General features: G+C 41.0%; 2 protein-coding genes across 4 annotated transcripts; both read left to right on the forward strand.

Moving 5' to 3' along the window:
* Positions 1 to 487: 487 nt before the first annotated feature.
* Positions 488 to 15,792, forward strand: frmpd3 (FERM and PDZ domain containing 3). The gene is made up of 12 exons (XM_061295225.1): positions 488 to 533; positions 1,377 to 1,481; positions 3,409 to 3,516; positions 4,495 to 4,626; positions 5,771 to 5,890; positions 6,269 to 6,405; positions 7,463 to 7,589; positions 8,142 to 8,231; positions 8,334 to 8,513; positions 8,599 to 8,734; positions 9,414 to 10,307; positions 10,894 to 15,792. The coding sequence occupies exons 3-12, from the start codon at positions 3,412 to 3,414 to the stop codon at positions 13,671 to 13,673; spliced, it is 4,701 nt and encodes a 1,566-aa protein (XP_061151209.1). The 5' UTR covers positions 488 to 533; positions 1,377 to 1,481; positions 3,409 to 3,411; the 3' UTR covers positions 13,674 to 15,792.
* A 1,610-nt stretch (positions 15,793 to 17,402) lies between these two features.
* Positions 17,403 to 22,349, forward strand: prps1b (phosphoribosyl pyrophosphate synthetase 1B). 3 transcript variants are annotated; one of them, XM_061286432.1, is made up of 8 exons: positions 17,403 to 17,548; positions 17,638 to 17,787; positions 18,525 to 18,714; positions 19,744 to 19,842; positions 19,951 to 20,075; positions 20,201 to 20,374; positions 20,708 to 20,867; positions 21,069 to 22,349. In XM_061286432.1, exons 2-8 carry the CDS (start codon positions 17,666 to 17,668, stop codon positions 21,159 to 21,161), a joined length of 963 nt encoding a protein of 320 aa, XP_061142416.1. In that variant the 5' UTR covers positions 17,403 to 17,548; positions 17,638 to 17,665; the 3' UTR covers positions 21,162 to 22,349. The 3 variants fall into 3 exon arrangements, with proteins under 3 accessions (XP_061142416.1, XP_061142436.1, XP_061142426.1); XM_061286452.1 differs by having other exon boundaries at positions 18,525 to 18,708; XM_061286442.1 differs by having other exon boundaries at positions 17,473 to 17,787.
* Positions 22,350 to 22,598: the final 249 nt, after the last annotated feature.

Below are 22,598 nucleotides of genomic sequence, written 5' to 3' on the forward strand. Positions count from 1 at the left end.
CGTCTCTGCTGGTGAGTGCGTATGAGGGGGACTAATAAAAGGAGTGACGGTTGGTTATATAAGACGAAATCAATTGAAGTGTTGAACTTCGTATGCTGCTTGTGTGCTGCCATCTATCCACAGACGGACCTTCCTTTGGTAAGCTTCTCCCCGGAGATCAGATCTTGGCCATTAACGAGGAGACGGTGAGCGACGCGCCCCGAGAGAGAGTCATAGACCTTGTAAGGTAGCATCCTTTACTGTCCCGGGGGGGGGGGAATGTTTAAGGCCTGGGGAGCAAGTGTGAGTGAGGCCAAATGAAAAGTAACAGGGAACACAGGTACAAAGAGGGTGGCCCAAAAGAAACTCAATGTTTCCTGGCGTGACGGATGCATGACCACATGAAAACATAACGGTGGCAATAGCAGAAAGAAAGTGGCGAAGCTCTCCAAACGCTGTGCTGCACGCGGCGTTACCTAACCCACTCTACTCTCTTGTCTCCCCATAGACGCTGCAAAGACACGATTGTTCTCACTGTGCTGCAGCCTCATCAGGTGCGTACAAGTACTTTATGCTCATCATTTCTTTTCACGTGTGTCTTAACAAGCCCACCCACACATTTGGTGCTTAATTATTAGAGTACTGGTAATTTCTCTTCTAGTAACACTGTGTGCAAAGCTCCAGGTCGTTCGTTAAAAGCATCTATCCATCACGGGCGCATGTAATTTGCTGAATAAACTGCGCATTTTGAGCTGGTGAAATGACGAGGTCAAAATGCAGATGGGTGTTCAAAGTTGAAAGTTTCAACTTATTTTAGATTGCGGTGATGCACAAAACATGTACCGTATTTCCGGACTATAAGGCGCACCTAAAAACCTAAAATGGTCTCAAAAGCCGACAGTGCGCCTCATAGTCCGGTGCGCCTTATATATGGACCAAATTCCTAAATTTAAACTGGCCTGAAGCATTGTGTCATGAGATCGATCATAAGTGGCCCGCTGAAGACTATAAATCATGAATCAAAAAGACTATGGATCGTCTGAACTTGAAATAAAAAAGATAAGGTGGCAAATGATTTGATTTGGATTAAAAATCTGACATGATGCAGTAATGGTACGCCTTATAGTCCGGTGCGCCTTATGTAAAGACAGCGTTTTAAAATGGGCCATTCATTGACGGTGCGCCTTATAGTCCGGAAAAAGAATTTCTTCTTTTACTTCAATATGTACATTTAGATGTGTTGAACAAATGGAGCACCTTTGGTTTGAAGGGTACGCCCTGAACCGGTCTCCATCAATAATGTAACAAAAATAAAAGAATTGACCTTGCCGTATGACTTTTTCTCATCTCTTTCATGGCTACGGACAACTGTACTTTCTCTTTTTACTTTCCCACAGTCACCTAAATCTGCCTTCATAAGTGCAGCCAAAAAGGCCCGTCTGCGAACTAACCCGCCTAAAGTGCGATTTTCAGAACAAGTGTCCATCAGTGATCCAGACTCAGTAAGTTTTTGCATTTCTCTGACACTTATTTTTGCCCTTTCCCTCAATCTCCCACAGCTCGTTTCTCTTGTTTGATCCGCAAATATCCTCTCTCAAGCCACTCTTCACAAAATGATGTATGTGTGCGTGCGTGCGTGCGTGCGTGCGTCTGTGTTTGTCTGTGTAACAAAGAGAATGCTTTTGGGTGAAAGGTTTAGCCTCGAATAAATTGCTTTTCAGTTTAAAATTCTCAGTTGAGCAACCATAAGTTCAAAGTCAGCTCACTTGTGGTCATCGGTCATCGTGTGAATATTGTGAGACAAGTATTGTCGTTCCATTGTGCGTGGAAAATGATGACAATTATTCTCTCGCCGGCCATACCATCGCTCACTAGATTTCAATGCAAACGTCAAAATGGATGGCGTGCAATCAGTATTTTATTGGCTTTGCTCTCACTTCAAAGCGCTGATGTCACCACATGTCTGGGGTGGGATTTGTGAATTGCTATTATATGCTGTCATCACCCTTCATTATAGTCCTCGATTAATTGGGAGTCAGTGACAGCGTATCTCAACACTCTCAATTTACTGAGGATTTTTTTTTTCTAACTGTGCAGAAAACATCATGGCAGTTCTTATGTTGCCACGTTTCCCAAAAAAGTAAATCGATCTACAGCATGCCTTGTTTTTGGTAGACTTTTCAAATTGGGCACAGAGGATTGATTTTCTTATCACTGGGATTCAACAGATTTGTATTACTTTGTTGGGCAGGTGACGTGAACTTTAATCATAGCTGATTTTTATAAACTTGTCCAGCCTGATGATGCCAGCATCGCGCAAATGTCAGTTTCTTTAATTACACCTTGAGACCATGATTGTCAATTTAAAAAAAAAAAGGTTTCCTGGATCTATTTCTTACTTAAACTAATTGTCTGCTTCTCTTGGGAATCGATCAGAGTTGATCCAAAGTTAAACAACGTGGAAAGGGGTTTCCGTGATTGGTGCAACAACAAGGCAAGACAGTTGGAGATTAAGCTTTGCCTCCACTGATGAGAACACAAGCCGATATTGACAAGTTAAAAGCTTAATATTGACAAAGAAGGAAAAAGATGAGGCAAAAGAATGCAGTTTCTCATCACACTCCAATATACCATTAACTAGAATGAGAGTGCAGGTCTATTTTAAGACATTCCTTTGGATTAGCTTTTTTTTTTAGTTTCCCCTTGGCCCATGTCTCGCATGGTGGCCCGATTGTATGAAAAGATTGAAAAACGTTTTGGGACATTTCATTCTCCTCACTATCTGAATTATATTGAAATCTGTAGGCTACTGAAGATGCTCGGAACAAGAACAACAGCTGGTAATGTGACGACTTGCATTAAGGCAAAACAGGCTGATGAGCAACTGTTGAGGACTCAGATTGCGTTGTCAGATGCATTGTTGAATTAAAATCAACAAACTGTCATGCATTAAGTTTGGATTTTCTTCTTACAAACCAAAACATGAGATTGAAAAAGGTTTGTTTTGATGAAGATTTAAGGCGATTATCTTTTAAATAAAAAAATAAAACTCTGACGCGCTTTAAGAAACATTACCATCTGTAGGTCTTTTATGGCTGCATAACCACGACTAAATCATACCTTAAAAACCCTCCTGTGAGATGAAAAAAAAAAAAAAAAAGATGATAGGAAAGTAGGATTCCAATCACCTTGCAGGAAGAATGGACTGCAGCGTACTTCATAACTTTCCCTCAAACAAATGCTAAAAGCACAAAGCCTGGCTCCCCCACTGTGCTTCCACTCAAACAAATCTGTCTTCTATCTGATCCTGCGATGTATTTATGTACGCAAGACATACTGACCGTAACGCCTGCTGAATTTCTTACCGCAAGCGAGCACAAGTAACATCAAGAGCAAGCCAATACCATTGTCTCCTTCCGTCTCTTTCAGACAATGCTGAAGGACGACTCCTTGCTACTCATACCCAATGTGCTGAAGGTGTTTTTAGAGAATGGACAAATTAAGTCTTTTACCTTTGATAGCCGAACAACTGTGAGGGTAAGTAAGCTGCAGTATGTAACATAATTTAGACTGGAGTCCAACGACCCTTAGCAAAACAACAAATGTACTTATTTATCGCACGTGCTGCCCACATGATAGGCTCTTAGGAACCTCTCTGGTTTGGAGTCTTCCACGTTTCCCATAACTAGAACTCTCATCAATGTGATTAAGAACCTGAAGCAATAAAAGAGTTCGGTCAGGCTCTGTCATTTTCTTTGAAAAATGTGACAAGATCTCTGAACAGACTCATTATATTGACTCCATTAGATTTCATGGATCTGCTCATTGCAAGAGAAAAAGGGGGGGGGGGGGCTGAAACAGCTTTTACATTAAAAGAGAGATGAAAACTGTCTCTGTCAGCCTGATTAAATGGGATTTCAGCATAATAGCAAGGCGCGGATCAATAAAGAAAACTGCGGATTAAATCAATGGTGCACCAGAATGCACTGTCGCATGGACTTCCTGCAGCATTCGAGGCCACAATTTTGTAGCCCGCTTGATTGGAGGACGCTTTCCCCATTTACGGAAAACCCTCTAAGTTCCTACAGTAAAACTGCATGCCCTTGCTTTTAAGAGATAGCGATTGCTCACGATTAGAACAAGAGCAGGAGCCAAACTACATTCACATGTCAGTGCTACAAGATCTCTCATCTAATAAAACTAAACATCACCCATTGAAACAAATGTGACCAAGAACAAAAGTTTGACCGCAACACTCAAGTATTTAGTATGTACTCACTGTGCAGAATGGAGAATATATACAGAAAGTCTCCATTGCTCAAAATGATAGCTATGACACTGAAGTATAGGATGAGGAAGGACCCATCATGCTGATATCACTATGACAAATTGGTACGAATAAAAATACAGTGTAACCAAGGTGGAAATTGTCTCCATATATCAAAGTATTTGTTGCAATACTTCTATGCTGCAATATTTTTTTTATCTAATCGGTTCCCATTGCTTTCCATCCAGGATGTGATCTCTTCGCTGCAGGACCGCCTGTCACTGCGCTACATTGAGCATTTTGCCCTCGTGCTGGAGGGTGGTGGTCTCGACCAGAGTCAAAAGTTAATACTGCTGCAGGAGAACCAACCCTTGACGCACGTAAATACAACATGTGTAAAACATCATAATAATAATTCATTTAAATACAGCAGAACCTACAGTAAAGTCAAGCATAAGCTATTCCGTGATGCTTGTTGACTTCCAAATTGTCAATTTTCTTTTCAAAGGTCATGTAAAACTGCCCATCTTTTTTGTGTTGGTAATTATTCTGATTATTCTCAATTGTCAGACAAGCGATGGGAACCACTGTTAAGCACAGCAGCCAATATAAAGTACCGTATTTTCCGGCCTATAAGGCGCACCGGACTATAAGGCGCACCTTCAATGAATGGCCCATTTTAAAACTTTATCCTTATATAAGGCGCACCGGACTATAAGGCGCACCATTAATGCATCATGTCAGATTTGCTTTGGGCCAGTTTAAATTTAGGAATTTAGTCCATATATAAGGCGCACCGGACTATAAGGCGCACTGTTGGTTTTTGAGAAAATTTTAGGTTTTTAGGTGCGCCTTATAGGGCGGAAAATACGGTAACTCTTTGACAATGTCAGATAAGACCCATATTGTTCAACTTCAATTAAATTAGTTTGACTCTTCCGCGTGTTGCGCTTATTTCTGGTTATGTGGTTATCATCACACTTTTTTTTTTTTCATCCCTACTTGCAAAATGTTTACTTCTGGTAAATACTAGCTATAAAAAGTGCTACTAAACATATTCAGGGGCAATTGTTAGGATTCCAAAACATATTAGGTAATGGACAATAGCCTCACGTGCTAGCCACACACCTAGCCCGTGAATAAAGAGTGCAGCTGAACTTTTGGTTAGATGATTTAAAAAAAATAGTATGGTACAAACACAAAATGTGTCTGTGGCCCTTAAAAATGTGCTGCTATTTACTTTTAAATTCATTAAATCTGTTCCTCTTTACACGCAACCTGAGCAATGAGATTTTTTTTAATTTTGTTTCTTGATTATTCCCACTGTGAACCAAAAATGACGTGAGGGCAAGCGTAACTAGGATGAAAACAATTTTGACACCCCTACTATAGTCATTCACTGAGCAGAAGTTACAAAAAAAATCCTGACAACCCATATGACTTCACACACAATCATGTTTTGAACGGTTTGATTTTTTTAATCTGTGAAAATACGACTAAGGGTTCTACTCTGTCTTTCTGCAGGTGGTGCATAGAACCTATTTCCAAGGAATGAAGTGTCTGTTTCGTATCTGCTTCTTCCCGAAGGACCCAGCAGACCTGCTGAGACGGGACCCTGCTGCATTTGAATACCTCTACATTCAGGTACAGCACTGGATCAAATGATTCAGTATAACAATGCTGTTGGGGAGGGAGCTGTCCCGGCTATATTTTGCTCTACTTCTGAACAAATTGTGCAAATCAATTCACAAACATTACACTGCCATAATCGACACGTTCTCGTTCCAATAAACGAGTTGATCTTGCCTGAGTTGAGCAAATGCACGTTCTGACGACTCAGACCTAAGACACTTTATCGCATTTGCCTCTACAATGTATTAACATGATGATCAATTTGTATGATTTCGCAATTAGTACTTAGACTTAAACTAATGTCATGACTCAGACAAAGGTCCCTGTGTTTAATGGTGCTGTCTGGTGTAATTAGCAGTGTGCTAAGAATCACATGTCATGTCCTCACAGAATCGTAATGATGTAATCAAAGAGCGCTTTGGCATGGACTGGAAGTCTGACATCACGTTGCGATTGGCCGCTCTCCATATCTACATCACTGTGTCCTCAGCAAGGCCCAATCAAAAGATCTCTCTGAAGCACGTAGAGTAAGTTGCCCCAAGTTGTTTACATTGCAACAGTATTTACAATGCTTCACTTTTTCCATATTTTATGATACAGCCTCATTCCAAAATGGAATAAATGCTTTTTTTTCCCCCTCACCACCACATATTGACATAATGACAATGAGAAAAAAATATTTTTTGTACATTTACCTACGTAGTTACAGCTTTTGCCGCTAAGCTCAACACCGAGCTCAAGTGCATCATCTTTCTACTGATCATCCTAGATGACTTCCTCCAGTTTAATTGGGAGATGATTTGGAAATGCACATACCTGTCAATGTATATAAGGTCCCACACTTGGTATGTAAGAGTACAAACCAAGCATGAGGTCAAAAGAATTTGCTGTGGAATTCTGAGACTGTATGGTCTCAATGTAAAGACATCCAGGATGACCTCGGACTGGGGCACACAGCCAAGACAACAAAGCGGTTTCAGGACAATTCTGTGACTGTTCTTGAGTGGTCCTGCCAGAGCCCAAACCCGAGTCAAATCGAACATCTCTGGAGGGATTTAAAAATGCAACTGGCAGTGCACCAACGCTTTCATTGAACCTGATGAAGCTTGAGAGGTGCGTCATTATGGGAAGTTGTGTGTACGACTTTTGAAGAAAAAAATTATCTCTCCCAGTTTGGGTTGAGGCTGTAACAACAAAGTAACTGTTATTAAAAATCTATTGTCTGGTTAATAAAAGTTTCATTCTAGTAAGAGTTTGCCACTAGAATCTTTTTTTATTCCTCATTTCCATCGTTTAAAATAGAATCGTTTCAAAGGCCGATCTGCCTACATGAATGTATTACATTCATTTTGCCAAGAAATGCATCACTTTCACTTCTAGATTTTTAATTCATTCTTTAAAATCTCAACCGAGCACGTAATTAGCTTGTGCAATCATCCAATCTGGCTTTAATAAGATAACACCAACGATGTAAGCGAGCCTCGGTGACATTTTCACTTAACTTCCCGCTCAGGCTCTGCTTGGTCATTCTATTCTTGTTTTTATTTATCTTGTGTTCCTCCAAACACTTTTTCTCTGTCACAGAAAGGAATGGGGTCTAGAGCCTTTTCTTCCGCTCACTTTGCTCCCAACAGTCAAGGAGAAGAATGTTTGCAAGATTCTGTCACAGTTGTTGAAGACCTACCAGCATCCGCCACCATCAGGCAACAAGGTGCTCATATTGATAACGCAAAACTCACACCTAAGGCGACTACTGACAAAAACCTGATATCATAATATGATAAATGAACTTCCTCCTATATACGTATGTGCCCATGAGTGAGGCCTTAATAATGATGCGGTATTTGTTAAGAACATCCATCTTGGGATAAAAAATGACATAAGGGCACACATCCAAGTGTCTTTATTTAAATGGCAGTGCTTAACACTGTTGGGGATTAGAGACATTTAGTAAGTTATTGGAAAAGTATCAGTATATAGCGACATTCTGGTAAATCTCAAAATTGTTGAAATTAATTCATAGGATTTTCTTTCCACAGAAAATACTTGTTTGATTACTCAGTTTTGAAATGTAAATGCTCTCAAGTGCCAGTCTGTATGAAGTGATTAGTCTGTAGAAGAGTCAGACATATGGCTTTGAAAAGCTTTGGGATGACACTGTTGCATAAGCGCTTAGCACTCATTACATGTGAGGCACAACAGTGCCTCCATGAGGTCATGTTGGTCGAGATAAGGTTTAAGCCTGATTTTACTCGCTTGACAGGTCCCTCCTCTTCAAGGAAAGCTGCAGTACTTGCGTGTCCTCAATGACCTCCCACCTTTTGGAGGAATACTGTTCAATACTGTTGGACTGGTAGTACATTTTCAGTCTCATAAACAAAAACAGAAAAGTGTTTCTAGCCTATTGGTATTTCTGTCAATTTAAATATCTGACGCCAATAAATATGCTCTACAGGATGAAAAACAATCAGCCACAACATTACTGGTGGGTCCTCGCCATGGAATCAGTCACGTGATTGACTTGAAAAACAACCTGACAACAGTTCTGACTGAGTTTAGTAGGATATCGAAGATCCAACTCTATCGAGAAAGCCAAGGCGTGGCTCGCGTGGAGGTTTCAATCCACGAAGGCAAGGTATGACACAGTCTTGCAAGTTTTCTTTCAAGGATGTACTAAATACGATGACAAACTTCTCCTATCCCCATTCCCTTGCCTGCAGCCCTTGGTGCTTCTCATGGAATGGCCAGATGCCAGTAACTTTGCATGCCTTATTTCTGGCTACTACAAACTGTTTGTAGACCCCAAAAGGAACATCTACTTCAGGATCTCTGGTCAGTCTCATCTGACCAAGACAGGTATGTTGGACGGCTTCTTGATCTATAAGTGGTTCATTGGAAACTAAAATTCAGCCTGAGAATGTAATAAATTATTTGAAACGTTCAAACTATTGTAAATCACAAGTTCGTACTGTAGATTGTCTCTTATCAAACAAATCAAAATGTCAGAATGTAGTGTATTAGTTGACGTGTATGACATTTGTTGACTTGAAATTTCATCAAAATGTCAGAATACAGTGTATTAGTTGATGTGTATGACATTTGTTGACTTGAAATTTCATCGATGGCCAAAAGTTGAATCAACATCCCATGGCACCATACTCTATCTGTCACCATTTTGGGTCATCAGAATGAAATTACTCATTCCTTTTCCAGCCAGCCAACCATGACACAGAATTGTAGCGTATATCCTTTTGCTGTGATCACAAACATTTGTTGGAGCATGAACAAACCCACTGCTTTATTCTGTGTGTACCAATAGTCTGCATACAAGAATGGTTGTCATACCATCCCATTCCACCCAACTCTAACCCTCGAAATGCCAAAATATTTCAATTTTCAACATCCATCTCTGAAATAACAAACAGTCCCCATGAGACCATCAGCTGTCCGCCTCTGCTTCTCCATCTGGATCTTCTGAAATAAACTTATTTCAAATGCCTCAAACTCTTCACTCCTCTGACAATTCTATTCCCAGATTACAGAAGCTCCCACCACTCACACCCACGTTCTGGGGCAACTGGCTTACCAAGTGGAGGGCGGAGAGGGGACGAGAGAGAAAGCTTGCACAGGGAGTCAGGGTCTTCACGGGCCATAGCACCTGCAGAGTCTCAGCATCTAGGTCTGTGCCATTTCCACCTTCAGGAACAACAGTTTCAGGAGCTCCAAGCACACGCTGAAGCTGATCTTGACATCAATGAGAACTTTATTGCCCAGGAGGCCACTGAGCGGCCCCGCACCAAGTCAGATCCTACGCAACAGATTACTGAGGAGGTAACTGTGGTGACGCCGAGCCCAAGAGTGGAGAATGCTGGCTTTAGAATCCGTGCCCAAACATTGGCTCAAACTCAAAAATCACCACGGTACTTCTGTGATTCTTGTAAAGACAGAAAAAAGAATGAGGATTTGTCAACAGCCGTGAGCAGCGGCCGAAACACGGGGAAAACATGCTCCAGTGGTTGCGCTTCCAGAAGTGGGGGTGGCGTTGTTGATCTCATGGCCCTGCCACCCCCTGGCAATGAAGAAGATGAGGAGGAGGAGGAACCACCCAATGGCGGTGAAAAACTGCAACCACCACAACCTGCGATTGCCGCCCCACCACCAGGCTTCAGAGACAATAGCTCTGATGAGGATGACGCAAAAAGAGGGAGGAAGGCTACAACTGGTGCCAGGACAGATCCCACCACTGTGAAACAGCAACATATCAAGGAGGACGTGCCTGTGACACTTATTGATAACGTGGCCACGAGAACAGTCCGAGATCATGCACAGGAACTTGACGATGCATTGGTATCCACCTTGCAAGCTCTAGAAGCTTTGGCAGCTTCTGAAGACTACCCCCATCACCACCAGCAGCCAACACAGACTGCAGGTCAACAACCTCAGTCCTGCTATGGTCTACACCTCAGTAATAGTAATCTGATTATCACATTGCTGAATGTTTGCAGAGTCAAATGCCCTCTGTTTTTGCTACAGTGAAATGGCAACCAAATGTCCCATTAGCAGAAAAAAAAAACACCATAAAATGTGTAACAATCATTCAATGTGGGATCATTTAAAACAAATTTGTGAATGATTGATGATTGTCAGAATTGAGACGAGACAAAAGTCTTAATAAGCCAAAAGGGTTGATAAAGTTCCATCCAAAAGTCAACCAACTGATTAATAGTTTCTACTAAGACTATGACACTGGCTTATCTTGGCACATCCATCAAGCATAGCAATGCATTGCAAGGTAAAAGGCACTATTCTCTCGCTTGGCCAAGAAAGGCTCATAATGCACTGATCACTGAGAGGGGCAAAAACTGAATCCTTAAGGGATTTTGTGGAAACATTGTTGGTCATATTTCTGCTTTATTAGTATAAAGCATTTTTTATAGTGACGTCATCTCAAAATATACATTATTCACCTTTATGATGATCATCCTGCTAATACGCTTCTATGTCTTACTCTTTAGGGCTTATTGTCCTGGCTGCTATTACACCAGAATCATCGTTGGATTCGGGACATGAGACAAATTCCTCTGAACTGACAGATGTTTCTGAGATGGTCTCAGCAATGAAGCAAAACCAAAACCAAGCCTACCTGCTCGCACACCATATCAATAAGGATAGTCGCCTCTCCCGCCGCGATTTTCCGCTCGCTATCCCTGGCTGCACAGCAAAGACGATAGGGACAGGGGCATTTTCTGTGGGTCAAATCCGTGCTGGATGTCCTCCCAAGCAAGTAATCCTCAGTAAGACTGTTCCCTTTAAAGTGAGCCCCAGTCAAGACTCTGGGATTGTCGGTGTTGTTACAGAGCAGAGAGGCAATCAAGATATCATTCCAAATGAGCAGACACCAGAAATGAAAGCAAACTTTGCTTCTACTAAAGCAGACATCCCTAATCCCCTCCTTAAATCACCTGAAGAACTTAAAGTGTCTGATGTGTCACCTTCAGCTCTAGTCACTAAAGATCCAAAGTTATCCAGTGCTTCAGGGGAAACACAGAGGCTAAATCTTCTCAATGGCGTAAAGGAGAAGTCCACACCACCTCTTAGTACAGACAAAGCCTTATCTGGTCTCTTACCCGTGGACAGGACCACCTCAGCCAAGGTTCCGCAAATTAATATGTGCCAAGACGCCGAGACTGCCTCTAGTGAGACCATGAAGCCTTCAAGTTCCACAGAATTTCTGTCAGTCGATGATCTCTTCTGCACTTGCCCAGTGCAACAGGAACCCGGGCACCAGTTAAGAATCAAAGATCCGCAGGTTCAAAAAGTAGTGGTGTTTCAAACCTCATCTCCTACTGATGATGAGCGTCTACGAGCAAAAGGCCTCTTTATTGCTAATAGCAAAGAAAATACAGTCAGAGCGGGAGTGGAATGTAGTTTGGCAAAACCCAATCCTACAGTACAAACCAAGCTCTCCCCTCATTTTCCTCCAACATCAGAAAGAAAAGAAGTAGTCGAGAGCAAACCGGATAGTGCCCTTGGCAAATCCCATTCTGAATCACAGATCTGTGTCACAAAGTCATTATCTAATTTAGAAGACAAAACACAGAGCCCCTCTTTAGATAGAGTATCTACTCTACCAACTAAAGAATCCAAGAAATTGGGCAGTGTAAAGGGCAAGTCCCAGCGCACCGCCCCGTTTTTGAGCATTAGAAACTTACTTTCAGCAACGTTCCCAGCGAGAATGAGAAGGGAAACAGACGAGCGAAGGGCTCAGTTGCAAAAGGTTCGACAGTACGAGTTGGAGTTCTTAGAAGAGCTGCTGAAACCCAAGTCTGCGCAGGGAGAGTTTTTGCCCCAAGGATCCTCACCTGTACCCTCAGGGACTCCCTGTGCCTGCCAGCTACGCACCAGCCCTGTCCTAAAAGCACCAGGTATCTCCAGAGAACAGCGGCGAAGCTGTGACTGTAAGAGAATGTGTAGGGGTATGAGACTACCTGATACACCGGTTGGCTCCGCAACAGAAACGCAAACTAGAGGCAGGGAGAGAACTACCGCAAAGACCCCTCCGACAGTCTCCGAAGCATCTCACAGTGAAGGTGCTACCAGGCAATCTCAGAACTTAGAGGTCAAGACCGCACGAATACGTTCCATCAGCCTGGAGTCGAGGGAGCCACGGGGAGAGCAGGGCACCTGCTTGCCCACCTGTACTTCACAAACAAATTATGTGGAAGCACCACAAAATAAGAAGCTTCAAAGGCGATACAGTATTGGAGAGTTGGATAACAGTACTAACACGCCTGTTTATGCAGAAGTAAAGCCCAAAACCAAGAGTCTTGAAAAAGAGATGGAGCGAGTCAGAGCTACTGGATTACGGCTGCCAACCCCGGTGGAGCCAGTTCATACGCAGTCTCATCAGGCAGACGGAAAGGGGAAAAAGGGTATATTTTATATTCAGAGCAATGAGTTACTTTGTGAAAGTAAAGAAGAGAGCGGGGAGGGGCTGCTGACATTGCCCAGTGAAAACAGCGATGACAAGGATAAATGCTGTTCATTCTGCTTCTGCTACCGCAAATGTGAGGCAACAGAAGAGAGCAGTGAGAAGGACGAGCTCTCATACTCGATTCCCCTTCAGGTTCTTCCAGGCATGGAGCTTGACTCCAGTACTTTTTCTGTTGTCAGCAAAACCCTGCAGGTTCTTAATGCAGAGGACTGCAGCGGAGAAGAAGAAGACACAGAGAAAGAGCCACAGGCACAAGAGATTGACCTAAGAGCTTGCGGCACACTGGAGGGCAGCCTGGCACGGGTTGAGGCGCTACAGGGAAAATCTTTTAGCTTGCCCGATGGCTTCCTAAATGCCCAGTTGGATGCTAATGAGTTACTAGCTATCCTACGTCAGTGTGCTAACAGTCCGCAAGCCGAAGGCGAGGTTCGTCTTCAACCCTCGCGGATTGCAGAGTACAAGCAGGAGTTGGCAGTGCGCTTCAAAGAATTCCGGGCGTCATGTCGGCGAGTGGCCAGCGTGGAAAAAAGCCCAACATGTATGCTGGCTGTTGTCACAGCTAGCTTTCAAGTGCTGTGCGATTTAACTCAGACCTTCATCAAACTGGTCAGAGGGGTTCGCACAGAGACTCAAAGACAGCAGCTGTTAAGAAAAGTCGAGGAAGTAGCTATTAATTATACTTTGCTTCTTCGCGCAGCAGAAGAATCAATGGGACATTCAAGCAGCCTGCCGACAAAAACAGTTAGCCCTCAAGTGTCCTCCGACACAAATAACATGAGCTCACTCACCCGACCCATCTAGGTTCTTTCTGCCAAGTAAAGACACCAGGATTATGAGCAAAAATAAAACAAGCTCAATATGTATTCATTCATTTGTTTACATTTTTACTGAATGTGCAATGGATACTCGGCAAAGAACATTGCAATGCAGCTGTCCCATCCCATGTTTACAGGCCCCGAGGTAGCCTTGTGGATATTGCTCTGAATTGTAAAGATACACCAAAATGCACAAATGAATACATTAGCAAAACAGGGCTAATCACCTCATCAGTATAGAACAACAAATAAGTCAATATAAAATATTTTATATGTAGTGTAAATTTGAGTTGTGTCTACATGGAAAATAATATAGTATTCTGTGAAAAAAAGATGGCTATATTTAAAAAGTATCAATTTAAAAAACACACATATAGAGACACACACACACACACATACACACACACACTACACACTACACACACCAGGACAAATATATTTGAGATTTTGTCAAGTAGCGAGTGCTGTAGAGTGCATAGTTTAAAGCAATGTTCGGTTAAATGGTACTCTGTCAGTATATTGAGCTAAATGTTTTTTTGTTGGATATGTTGGTCAAATTTCAGACAATAGACAGTGTTGGATATGGATACTGAAAAATGCTCTGAGCCAACAGCAACATATTACATGTCGTCATGGCCATCCTGTTGGTATGCACATAACTGCGATGGTTACAGTATATCATGTAGCACATATCCAACACCTCTCCCCTGTACAATAACATCCTATTGAGACTATTTAGAAGGGGAACCCTCAATATATTTAATACACATATATTTACACCATTTTGCTTCTATGCCTTTTGCATCTCACTTCTCACTCAAACAATAAGCTGGTTCAATGTAAATGGCTATTCAGGCTCAATTAAAACAAACCATGTTTTAGCGCTTGTGCAAATTCACTGTATACTGTAAAATAGATGAATTACAGAACTTTGCACAGCTTCTGAATTTAGAACTTGAGTTGACCTAAAGTGTAATTGAGGTTTTTTATCCCATTTTTTGCTTAAATATTTATTTGAGTCTGCACAACTTTTACATTGTTCTTAAATCTAAAGATTTCATAGAATCCCCTGTCAAGTTACGTCGTCAGGCACCGTATAAACTTGCTTTCTGTGTGCTGTTGTACATTGTGCAATCTAGGAAGTATATAAGAAACACACAAAGTAGTTTTCTATGTATTTTAATAAAACTAACACATCCGCCCTGTGTCTGAAATCTTCTTTGTGTCGCACCATCTTATCTCAACGGATGTACTGACCTAATATACACACTCTTTAAAGTTCTGTGCAACAGAACTGACTTCTACACTTCTGAAGTCAATATGAAATTGGTTTGAAAAAAAAAAGGGTATTATGCTACTTAAAATTAAGTAGTGTTATCTGCTGGTAACATTATTATATAACAAATACTATCTGTATTTGCCGTGTCTTCTCTTTATATTCATGACAGTGTTCGCTAGGTTACCACAGTAACTATAGAAATATTTTTTGAGACGCAGCATCCTCTAAATACTCACATAAATCATAATTTGTCTGTGACCATTACTCATTGTGCATATCCTACAAAATGCCAATATCATGTTCACAAGCACTTTTGATGTTGTCCACGATTGTTGTTGAGGCCTTTTTCAAAAATGTATACGGTGTTTTTATTTCATTTGGCTTCGTGAGTTCTCTGCCCTTTGGGAAAAGTTTTTTAATGGATGATTTTTTTTCACTTTCTACAATGGAAACAAATGAGGATGCTGAAGCAATATGTAAATTTAGATTCTACAGAGATATGTACTGCTCAATATTGTAAATGTAAATAGGAGAAAATAGTGATACAAAATGATTTTCAAATATTGGACAGCTTCTGATTTTGTAAAATATATATAAACTAGTTATTTATAGTAGTATTGTAACATACAGACAAAACAGAAAATTAGATTCGAGAGAGTATAGTCATTTAAAAAGCATGAAAATAGTAAGCATTTCTTTTTACAAACACAAAACACAGACAATGATCTTGAACATCTTTGTTTTGCTGTGTGGCTAGTCATTCACAAAAAGACACCCCATGGTGAAATTCATTGCTTTGTTGTTATCATTGTTTTTAAGTGCACCTACTCATTTCTGTCTTGTTTTACTATCCGTGATTATCACTGTGGTCTTCTGTCTGTGTTGACTCATGTTATATTTTGAGAGAAATAAAGGAAATCCGATAAACACCTTGAAATATTTGGGAAATTACATTTTATGGCAAATGCGTCTCACAATTCAAACACACTAATGCCAATATTTTAATATCCATAAGGTTTTGAGCAATCCGGGGCGGTTTGTTTGCTAAATGACCATAATTGTTTTAATTCTTTTTTTTTTACCTACAAAGTGTTCAGCGTAGGTCACATTCTAAGATAGACTTATTTTCTGCCATGTCTTGTGTTGAAGTTGTAAAGGTATACACGGTATGATCAGAAAAGAAAATAATACAAACAATAGTAATACCTGATTTTCTGCACACACGCTTGTCGATATCTTTGAGCGACTCGTCACTTTCTGGTGCCGCTGATGGAACCCTTCCAACAAGTGTCCACGTTATTCATGGAGGAAGGATTATATTAATGAAAGTAATAAGTGAGACACCATCGCGTACCTGTGTCACATGTCAAATTGCTCCCATGTTATCTTTCTCCACGTCTCAAGTTACGACTGTTATTGTAAGGCGACTTGCGCAGTTTTGTGTTTTGCGACTGCAAATTCGTCACAGCGACTTGGAACTTCCCTGATTCCACATACCTATCGCATCAGATAATGTTCAATATAGCCAACAACACTAAATTACCCGGCGAGGGTACGCGTTGATCTGACCCGCCCATGTTACCATTACCTGATGGGAACTCAGCATCAACTGTCATGCGATGTTTGGATGCTTTAAGGTAAGCAAGTTCTAACAGAGAAGAGTGCGCATGGAGGGTTTTTTTTTTTTAACACACATATAAGTGCTTTAAGGCTTAAAGCATCCAAACATCGCATGACAGCTGATGCTGAGCTCCCATCAGGCAATGGTAACATTAGGGTAACATTTAGACGTCTATTTTAGGTCTATAAAATAACCTATAATAGACGTCTATATCAGGTTACAGAAATAACCAATTCACATGTACAGATCAATATGCTTGTTAAACCCAAACCCAAACAACTCCTGTACATTATTTATACAATTTACAGCTGGTTCAGACTTTAAAATTTCGAAATATGAACATATTTGATGTTTTTCATTTAGACGTCTATTTTAGGTCTATACCGGGACCAATTTTAGACGTCTAAATTAGGGCTATACATAGACCAGACGCCTAATAGACATCTATGGCTGACAGGGAGTCTTTCTACCGATATTTATGTTTGAAGTACTGTAGTTGCGCCTACGGCATGTTGGCACAAAAGGAACGTTGAGCAAGTTTGACGATCTACAAACGCATCTGTGTTTTCCTTCACTTGGACACCGGATTAAAAAACACGCAGGAGTAATGTACCTGCGTTGCGATCATATGAAAGTAAAAACACGACCATGCGCTTTTTCCAGAGAAAAAAGCATTTTCCGTCAAGGAAAACCCGAAAGTTGTGACGCCACATAGTAGAAATAACCTACTACAGCACCGTAAAACCACAGTGATGCTTTCACTTGCTGCGCCATTCATTTGTGCCTAGAGTAATCCAACATCCGAGTGTGGCTGAACGCAACATTCACTGTTGACGCTGTCCGTGTGACGTCATCACGATTAGCCGTAAGTGAAAACGTGCGCGCGCTGCATCGAGAGGAAAAGAGGCGCACGCGTGATGTGTAGGACGAGAGGTGGCTAGCTGGTCAATATTGAGCCCCGGTAAGAGTAGCCAGACGTATAATTATATCATTTCGCTGACTTTTCTTTGTTTTCATCACTAATACAATTGGTTGCTGTCACCTGCTTAGACGACTCGACGCCCTGGACCGCAACAAAATGCCAAATATCAAAATATTCAGCGGTAGCTCCCACCCAGACTTGTCTCAAAAGATAGCCGACCGCCTTGGTCTGGAGCTGGGCAAGGTGGTTACCAAGAAATTTAGCAACCAAGAAACATGGTGAGTAGATCGTCCCTGTTTCTTAATTTAACAACAAACCAAATCTCTCGGTAACTGAGCCAATGTAGCCTAGCTAACGTCTATATCACGTATCACCGCGCATGTGTCGATTGGAGCTTTGTTTATTCGGCTATCCAGCTACAACATGTGCTTGAGCATTTATTCGATATTCTTGATTTAAGGTCAATTTACTTGTCGTCCTCACCAGTAAGCCAATTCAGAGCACTGGTAGGACGAGTCTCACTAGTTTTCCGTTGCTTGGGCCTACTAGTGCAACCGAAAAATGTATATCAATAAAATGCTCTTATGGCCTATCCTTGTAATTCGGTTTAAAGTCCAGGTACACTTTTAGGAACTGTGCTCTAGGTAACTGTATGATACTGAAATTCTATATACGTGTAACATTGCACTAGTAGTATGAATAACACGTGCAGTTTTGCCTCCTTAGTTACAAGTAGTTACCCAAATTGTGTGCAGAAATATAATTTAAAACAATACTAGTAAGAAATATTTTACTAATGCTCTCAATTTTGTTAGTGAAGACAAACTATTTGCTTATTAAGCCGGATTTAAAGCAAACAGTTTTCCATGAAGAAGAGTTGGACCCTCCAGTTTAAACCCTCACGTGACGGTTGTCTATTGTTTATTCTGTCTGCTGCCACAGTGTGTTTGCTAAGCTCTCTGCTGCTAAGTGATGTTTGTCTTGTCACCTCTCTCTCACACACACACACACACAGCGTGGAGATAGGCGAGAGTGTACGAGGAGAAGACGTCTACATCGTCCAAAGCGGCTGCGGGGAAATCAATGACAACTTGATGGAGCTGCTCATCATGATCAACGCCTGCAAGATTGCCTCTGCCTCCAGAGTTACTGCCGTCATCCCTTGCTTTCCGTACGCCCGCCAGGACAAGAAGGACAAGGTGGGGGTGAGGGACATCTGTCTAATTTTCTCTGTCATGCTGTTTGCCATCCGACGCCATGACGAGAAGCCTTTGGCCATGCCCATGCGCTCACGGCTGCTTTTCGGTTTGTTTAGGTTTGTTTGCTGCTATCTTTTTCCATCTGCTTTAGTTGCGAGCATGTTTTATATTGCACAGCCCATTGCTTGTGAACATGCACAGTTTCATGTTTCCTGTTGAATGATCTGTTTTTATTGTATAACGTGATAACATGAACATTATATGGAGTGTCCGCAAAATGTTTTTATTTTTTGCAGTCTAAGTCTATCCAGCCAGTTCTTGTCAAAATTGTAATGAGATTTGTAAAAGTAAAGTTTAATGTTAGTTAAATGTTTTCTATCTTTTATCGTATGTCCGAACATACGCGCAAATATCATACTAATATCGATATTGCAATATCTTACACCCATATCGCATGTTTTTCATATACATAGTGAAGTCCTGCCATTGTTCTTTATTATTCTTAAACTAATAAAAACAAAGAGCACACCCCAAATCCAAACAAAGCATTTTCAAAAAACAAAAACTATAATACCTGCTCTAAGAACTCATTTAAACGGAATTTTTAAAAAAAAGTCAAAATAAATAAATGTCATGAAAAATCCAAACTATCATAACACTGGTTGGTATTTACTCTTAACAGTCTAGGAAGAGTGTGAATTTTCAGTGTTTGAATTTACCATTTTCACGGCCTCAGTGGTTGTCTATTGCTATAAGTGAAGTGCTTGTTTCAGCTGCAGCTGTTGTAAAGTGCACTATATAAATCAAACTGCATTCTATATTTCGCATGTTCATAATTTTTGCCCATAAGTGATGTTATGGTCGTCTAAGCGATTTTCATCCTGATGATTGAATCAGTGCAATACAAAGATCACACATTGTGGAAGGGGAAGTGTGATAAGATTCTCAGTTCAGTGCCTATTTTTAGCCCAAAGTCGCACTTGGCAGTGGTCGTTTTGCTCGTGACATAAATTAACGGATCTGTTTTCATTGCAGAGCCGTGCTCCCATATCCGCCAAGTTGGTGGCCAACATGCTTTCCGTGTCCGGTGCCGACCACATCATCACCATGGACCTGCACGCCTCGCAAATACAGGTGAACATTTACACATTGTGTATTCATCTGTGTATTCATGATTCTTGGTTTAATTACTTTTGAACACAGAGGATGTTGATATGCTGATAAAGTGTTTTTGTCTTGCAGGGATTCTTTGACATCCCAGTTGACAACCTCTACGCAGAGCCCGCTGTGTTAAAGTGGATTAAAGAAAACATACCCGAGTGGAAAAACTGCACCATTGTCTCACCGGATGCTGGAGGAGCAAAGAGGTGAGCTGAGGCTATTTGCACGGGAGTTTTGGTTTTTGTTTCTGTAATTTCGACCTGGAGATGTCGACGTGGCTGTTCCCTTTGCTCCTTAGTTGTAACTCGGCTACTTTCCCTTCCCTCCGCAGGGTCACCTCCATCGCTGACCGGTTAAATGTGGACTTTGCTCTCATTCATAAAGAGCGGAAAAAGGCAAACGAGGTTGATCGGATGGTTCTTGTCGGCGACGTGACCGCTCGAGTTGCCATCCTCGTCGATGACATGGCAGACACCTGTGGGACCATCTGCCATGCTGCCGACAAGTAGGCTAAAATTCATCTTGGTGTATGGCCACCTACGGAAAGGGGCTTGACCATTTATTCATTTCTCTTGTTAGCCAGCTTACGGTCCATGTACCGGTACGCTCTTTGTCCGCACTAAAAGGACAATCCAGTGCACTAGTAGAATGATAATCTGTCCAATTTTTTTTTTTTCAATGCATCCCCTTGATGCAATGATTTCTACAAACATGTCAGCCAATCATGAGGCGCTTCCTCTGCAGAACATAACAGCGGAATTTTGTCCGGAAAAAAATACTTCGTTCATTGATTCAAGTCCAATAAGGGTGAATTGTTGTTGTTTTTTTGGCATTTTAGGTTGATATCTGCTGGTGCTACAAAAGTGTATGCCATCCTGACCCACGGCATCTTCTCTGGACCTGCCATTTCTCGCATCAATAATGCCTGCTTTGAAGCAGTTGTGGTCACCAATACGATACCCCAGGAGGAAAAAATGAGGCATTGTCCCAAAATACAGGTGAGCATGACTTGTCACTGGTTTTCTAGCTTTTTTTCTGTCAATACGCCTTTGGAAGAAGTACAAATGCAAGTGCCAATATTTCTTCATCGGTGCTCTGTAGTGCTTGTTTTCATTAGCGTCTCAGGAGAGCTGATGTTAATCTTCCATTTCCACAGCTATACTATATAGAAAAATAGTTTCAATGTTTTCATCTTGCAGGTTATCGACATCTCCATGATCCTCGCGGAGGCCATTCGGAGAACCCACAATGGCGAGTCGGTCTCATACCTATTCAGCCACGTACCCTTGTAACGGCGTCTACTTTCAGACCAGTATAAAAAGAGGCATATCTTGAAACACAACCAATAGAGAAGTTCCCTTCCATTGGGGATGGAAAGAACTATCATGTCTGTTACAGTACACACATCCCACCCCCGCACCAAATAGACCATATTTATTGAGCTTAGATGAAACCGTTTGACCAGGGAAGGCCATCACATGTAAGGTTGGGTTTGGCTTGTATGGTGGTAAAATGTGAAAACCTCCAAGCGATTTTCCAAGGCACAATATGTGCTGGGGTGGGCTTTTTTTATTATTATTTTTTTTTTTTTTTTTTTCTTTTTTTTAACTCCACCCTTTTGAGTTGCACCATTCGAGTGGGTTTTGGCCACTGAGGTGGTGTTTTGAAGCTGTTACTCTGCAGGTGAAAATGGTACATACCCATGTGCATCTCAAGAGAGATTGGAATCTCATGGAAATGGCATTTTTCAGTTGCTCAATTCAAAAAGTGAAAGAGTACATTACATGGCGTGAAATGTTTTTATTTTTTTACAGCTACAGAAAACCCCAAATTGATTCTCTAAAAAAAAATGATATTACACAAGACGATCTAAATCATTTTCAATAGACATGAGGATGGCCTTATTCAATGTATTTTCCGGTGAGGTGAATCAGTCTACATACAAATCAGTAATGAATTTGGCATTTTGAGTTGAGCTATTAAAATTAACGTTTCTATAGTATTCTAATTTATGTATATATATATATATATATACACACACACACACACACCTGTACATTAAGTACTCCCGCTTTCTTTCCCTCTATATTGTGGGGATTTTATATTTTAATTCCAAAGTATGCCCATTACATTTTGAGTAGGTGCCATTTATTCAGGTACGTTTTTAATAAAACTGAATAGAATTGATGTTTTTTTTTCTTTTGCCATTTATGAAAGCATGTGCCATATGGTCACAAAACCAACAGAATCATCTGAGTAGTTTGTCCAATATTAAATGTGGTCATTCTTTGTTTTGCTTTCCCATGATAAATGGACTATGTATTTAATTTACTGCAATGATTTTACTCCAAATGCCATCCATTTGTGAAATTTTCTTTATTGCTTGTTCTATTCTCAATAACAAAATTTGTCCTGATTTCCACAGTCATTCGTGTCCACATGTTTAGTTACATTTTAAATAAAAACAATAGTGGATATCATTCTTTGCACAGAGTCTTTGTTTTGACACAATTTCAAATACCAAACTCATTGCTTCACTGTCAAGGAAATTTAGTTAACTTCTGACACTAATACAACTAGACAGTTTGGTTTAATAGCGGATGTATACTTTAATAACGACTCACTAGAAAATCATCCAGCCGCGTCAATGACGTCCCCAAATCACTTAAAAATACAAGTACGGCACGCCCATGAGTTTGATTGACAGCAATAATCGACCAATCCCTGAC

This window comes from Syngnathus typhle, linkage group LG1 (assembly GCF_033458585.1).
Source record: "Syngnathus typhle isolate RoL2023-S1 ecotype Sweden linkage group LG1, RoL_Styp_1.0, whole genome shotgun sequence".
Taxonomy (NCBI): Eukaryota; Metazoa; Chordata; class Actinopteri; order Syngnathiformes; family Syngnathidae; genus Syngnathus; species Syngnathus typhle.

Excerpts from the sequence above, each read along its gene's own strand:
- frmpd3 (XM_061295225.1), top strand. The coding sequence starts at position 3,412 with ATGCTGAAGGACGACTCCTTGCTACTCATACCCAATGTGCTGAAGGTG. Across the intron at positions 8,232-8,333 it reads TGTTCAATACTGTTGGACTG|GATGAAAAACAATCAGCCAC; the intron begins GTAGTACATTTT and ends TATGCTCTACAG. Across the intron at positions 10,308-10,893 it reads GCAGCCAACACAGACTGCAG|GGCTTATTGTCCTGGCTGCT; the intron begins GTCAACAACCTC and ends CTTACTCTTTAG.
- prps1b (XM_061286432.1), top strand. The coding sequence starts at position 17,666 with ATGCCAAATATCAAAATATTCAGCGGTAGCTCCCACCCAGACTTGTCT. Across the intron at positions 17,788-18,524 it reads TTTAGCAACCAAGAAACATG|CGTGGAGATAGGCGAGAGTG; the intron begins GTGAGTAGATCG and ends ACACACACACAG. Across the intron at positions 18,715-19,743 it reads ACAAGAAGGACAAGGTGGGG|AGCCGTGCTCCCATATCCGC; the intron begins GTGAGGGACATC and ends TTTTCATTGCAG.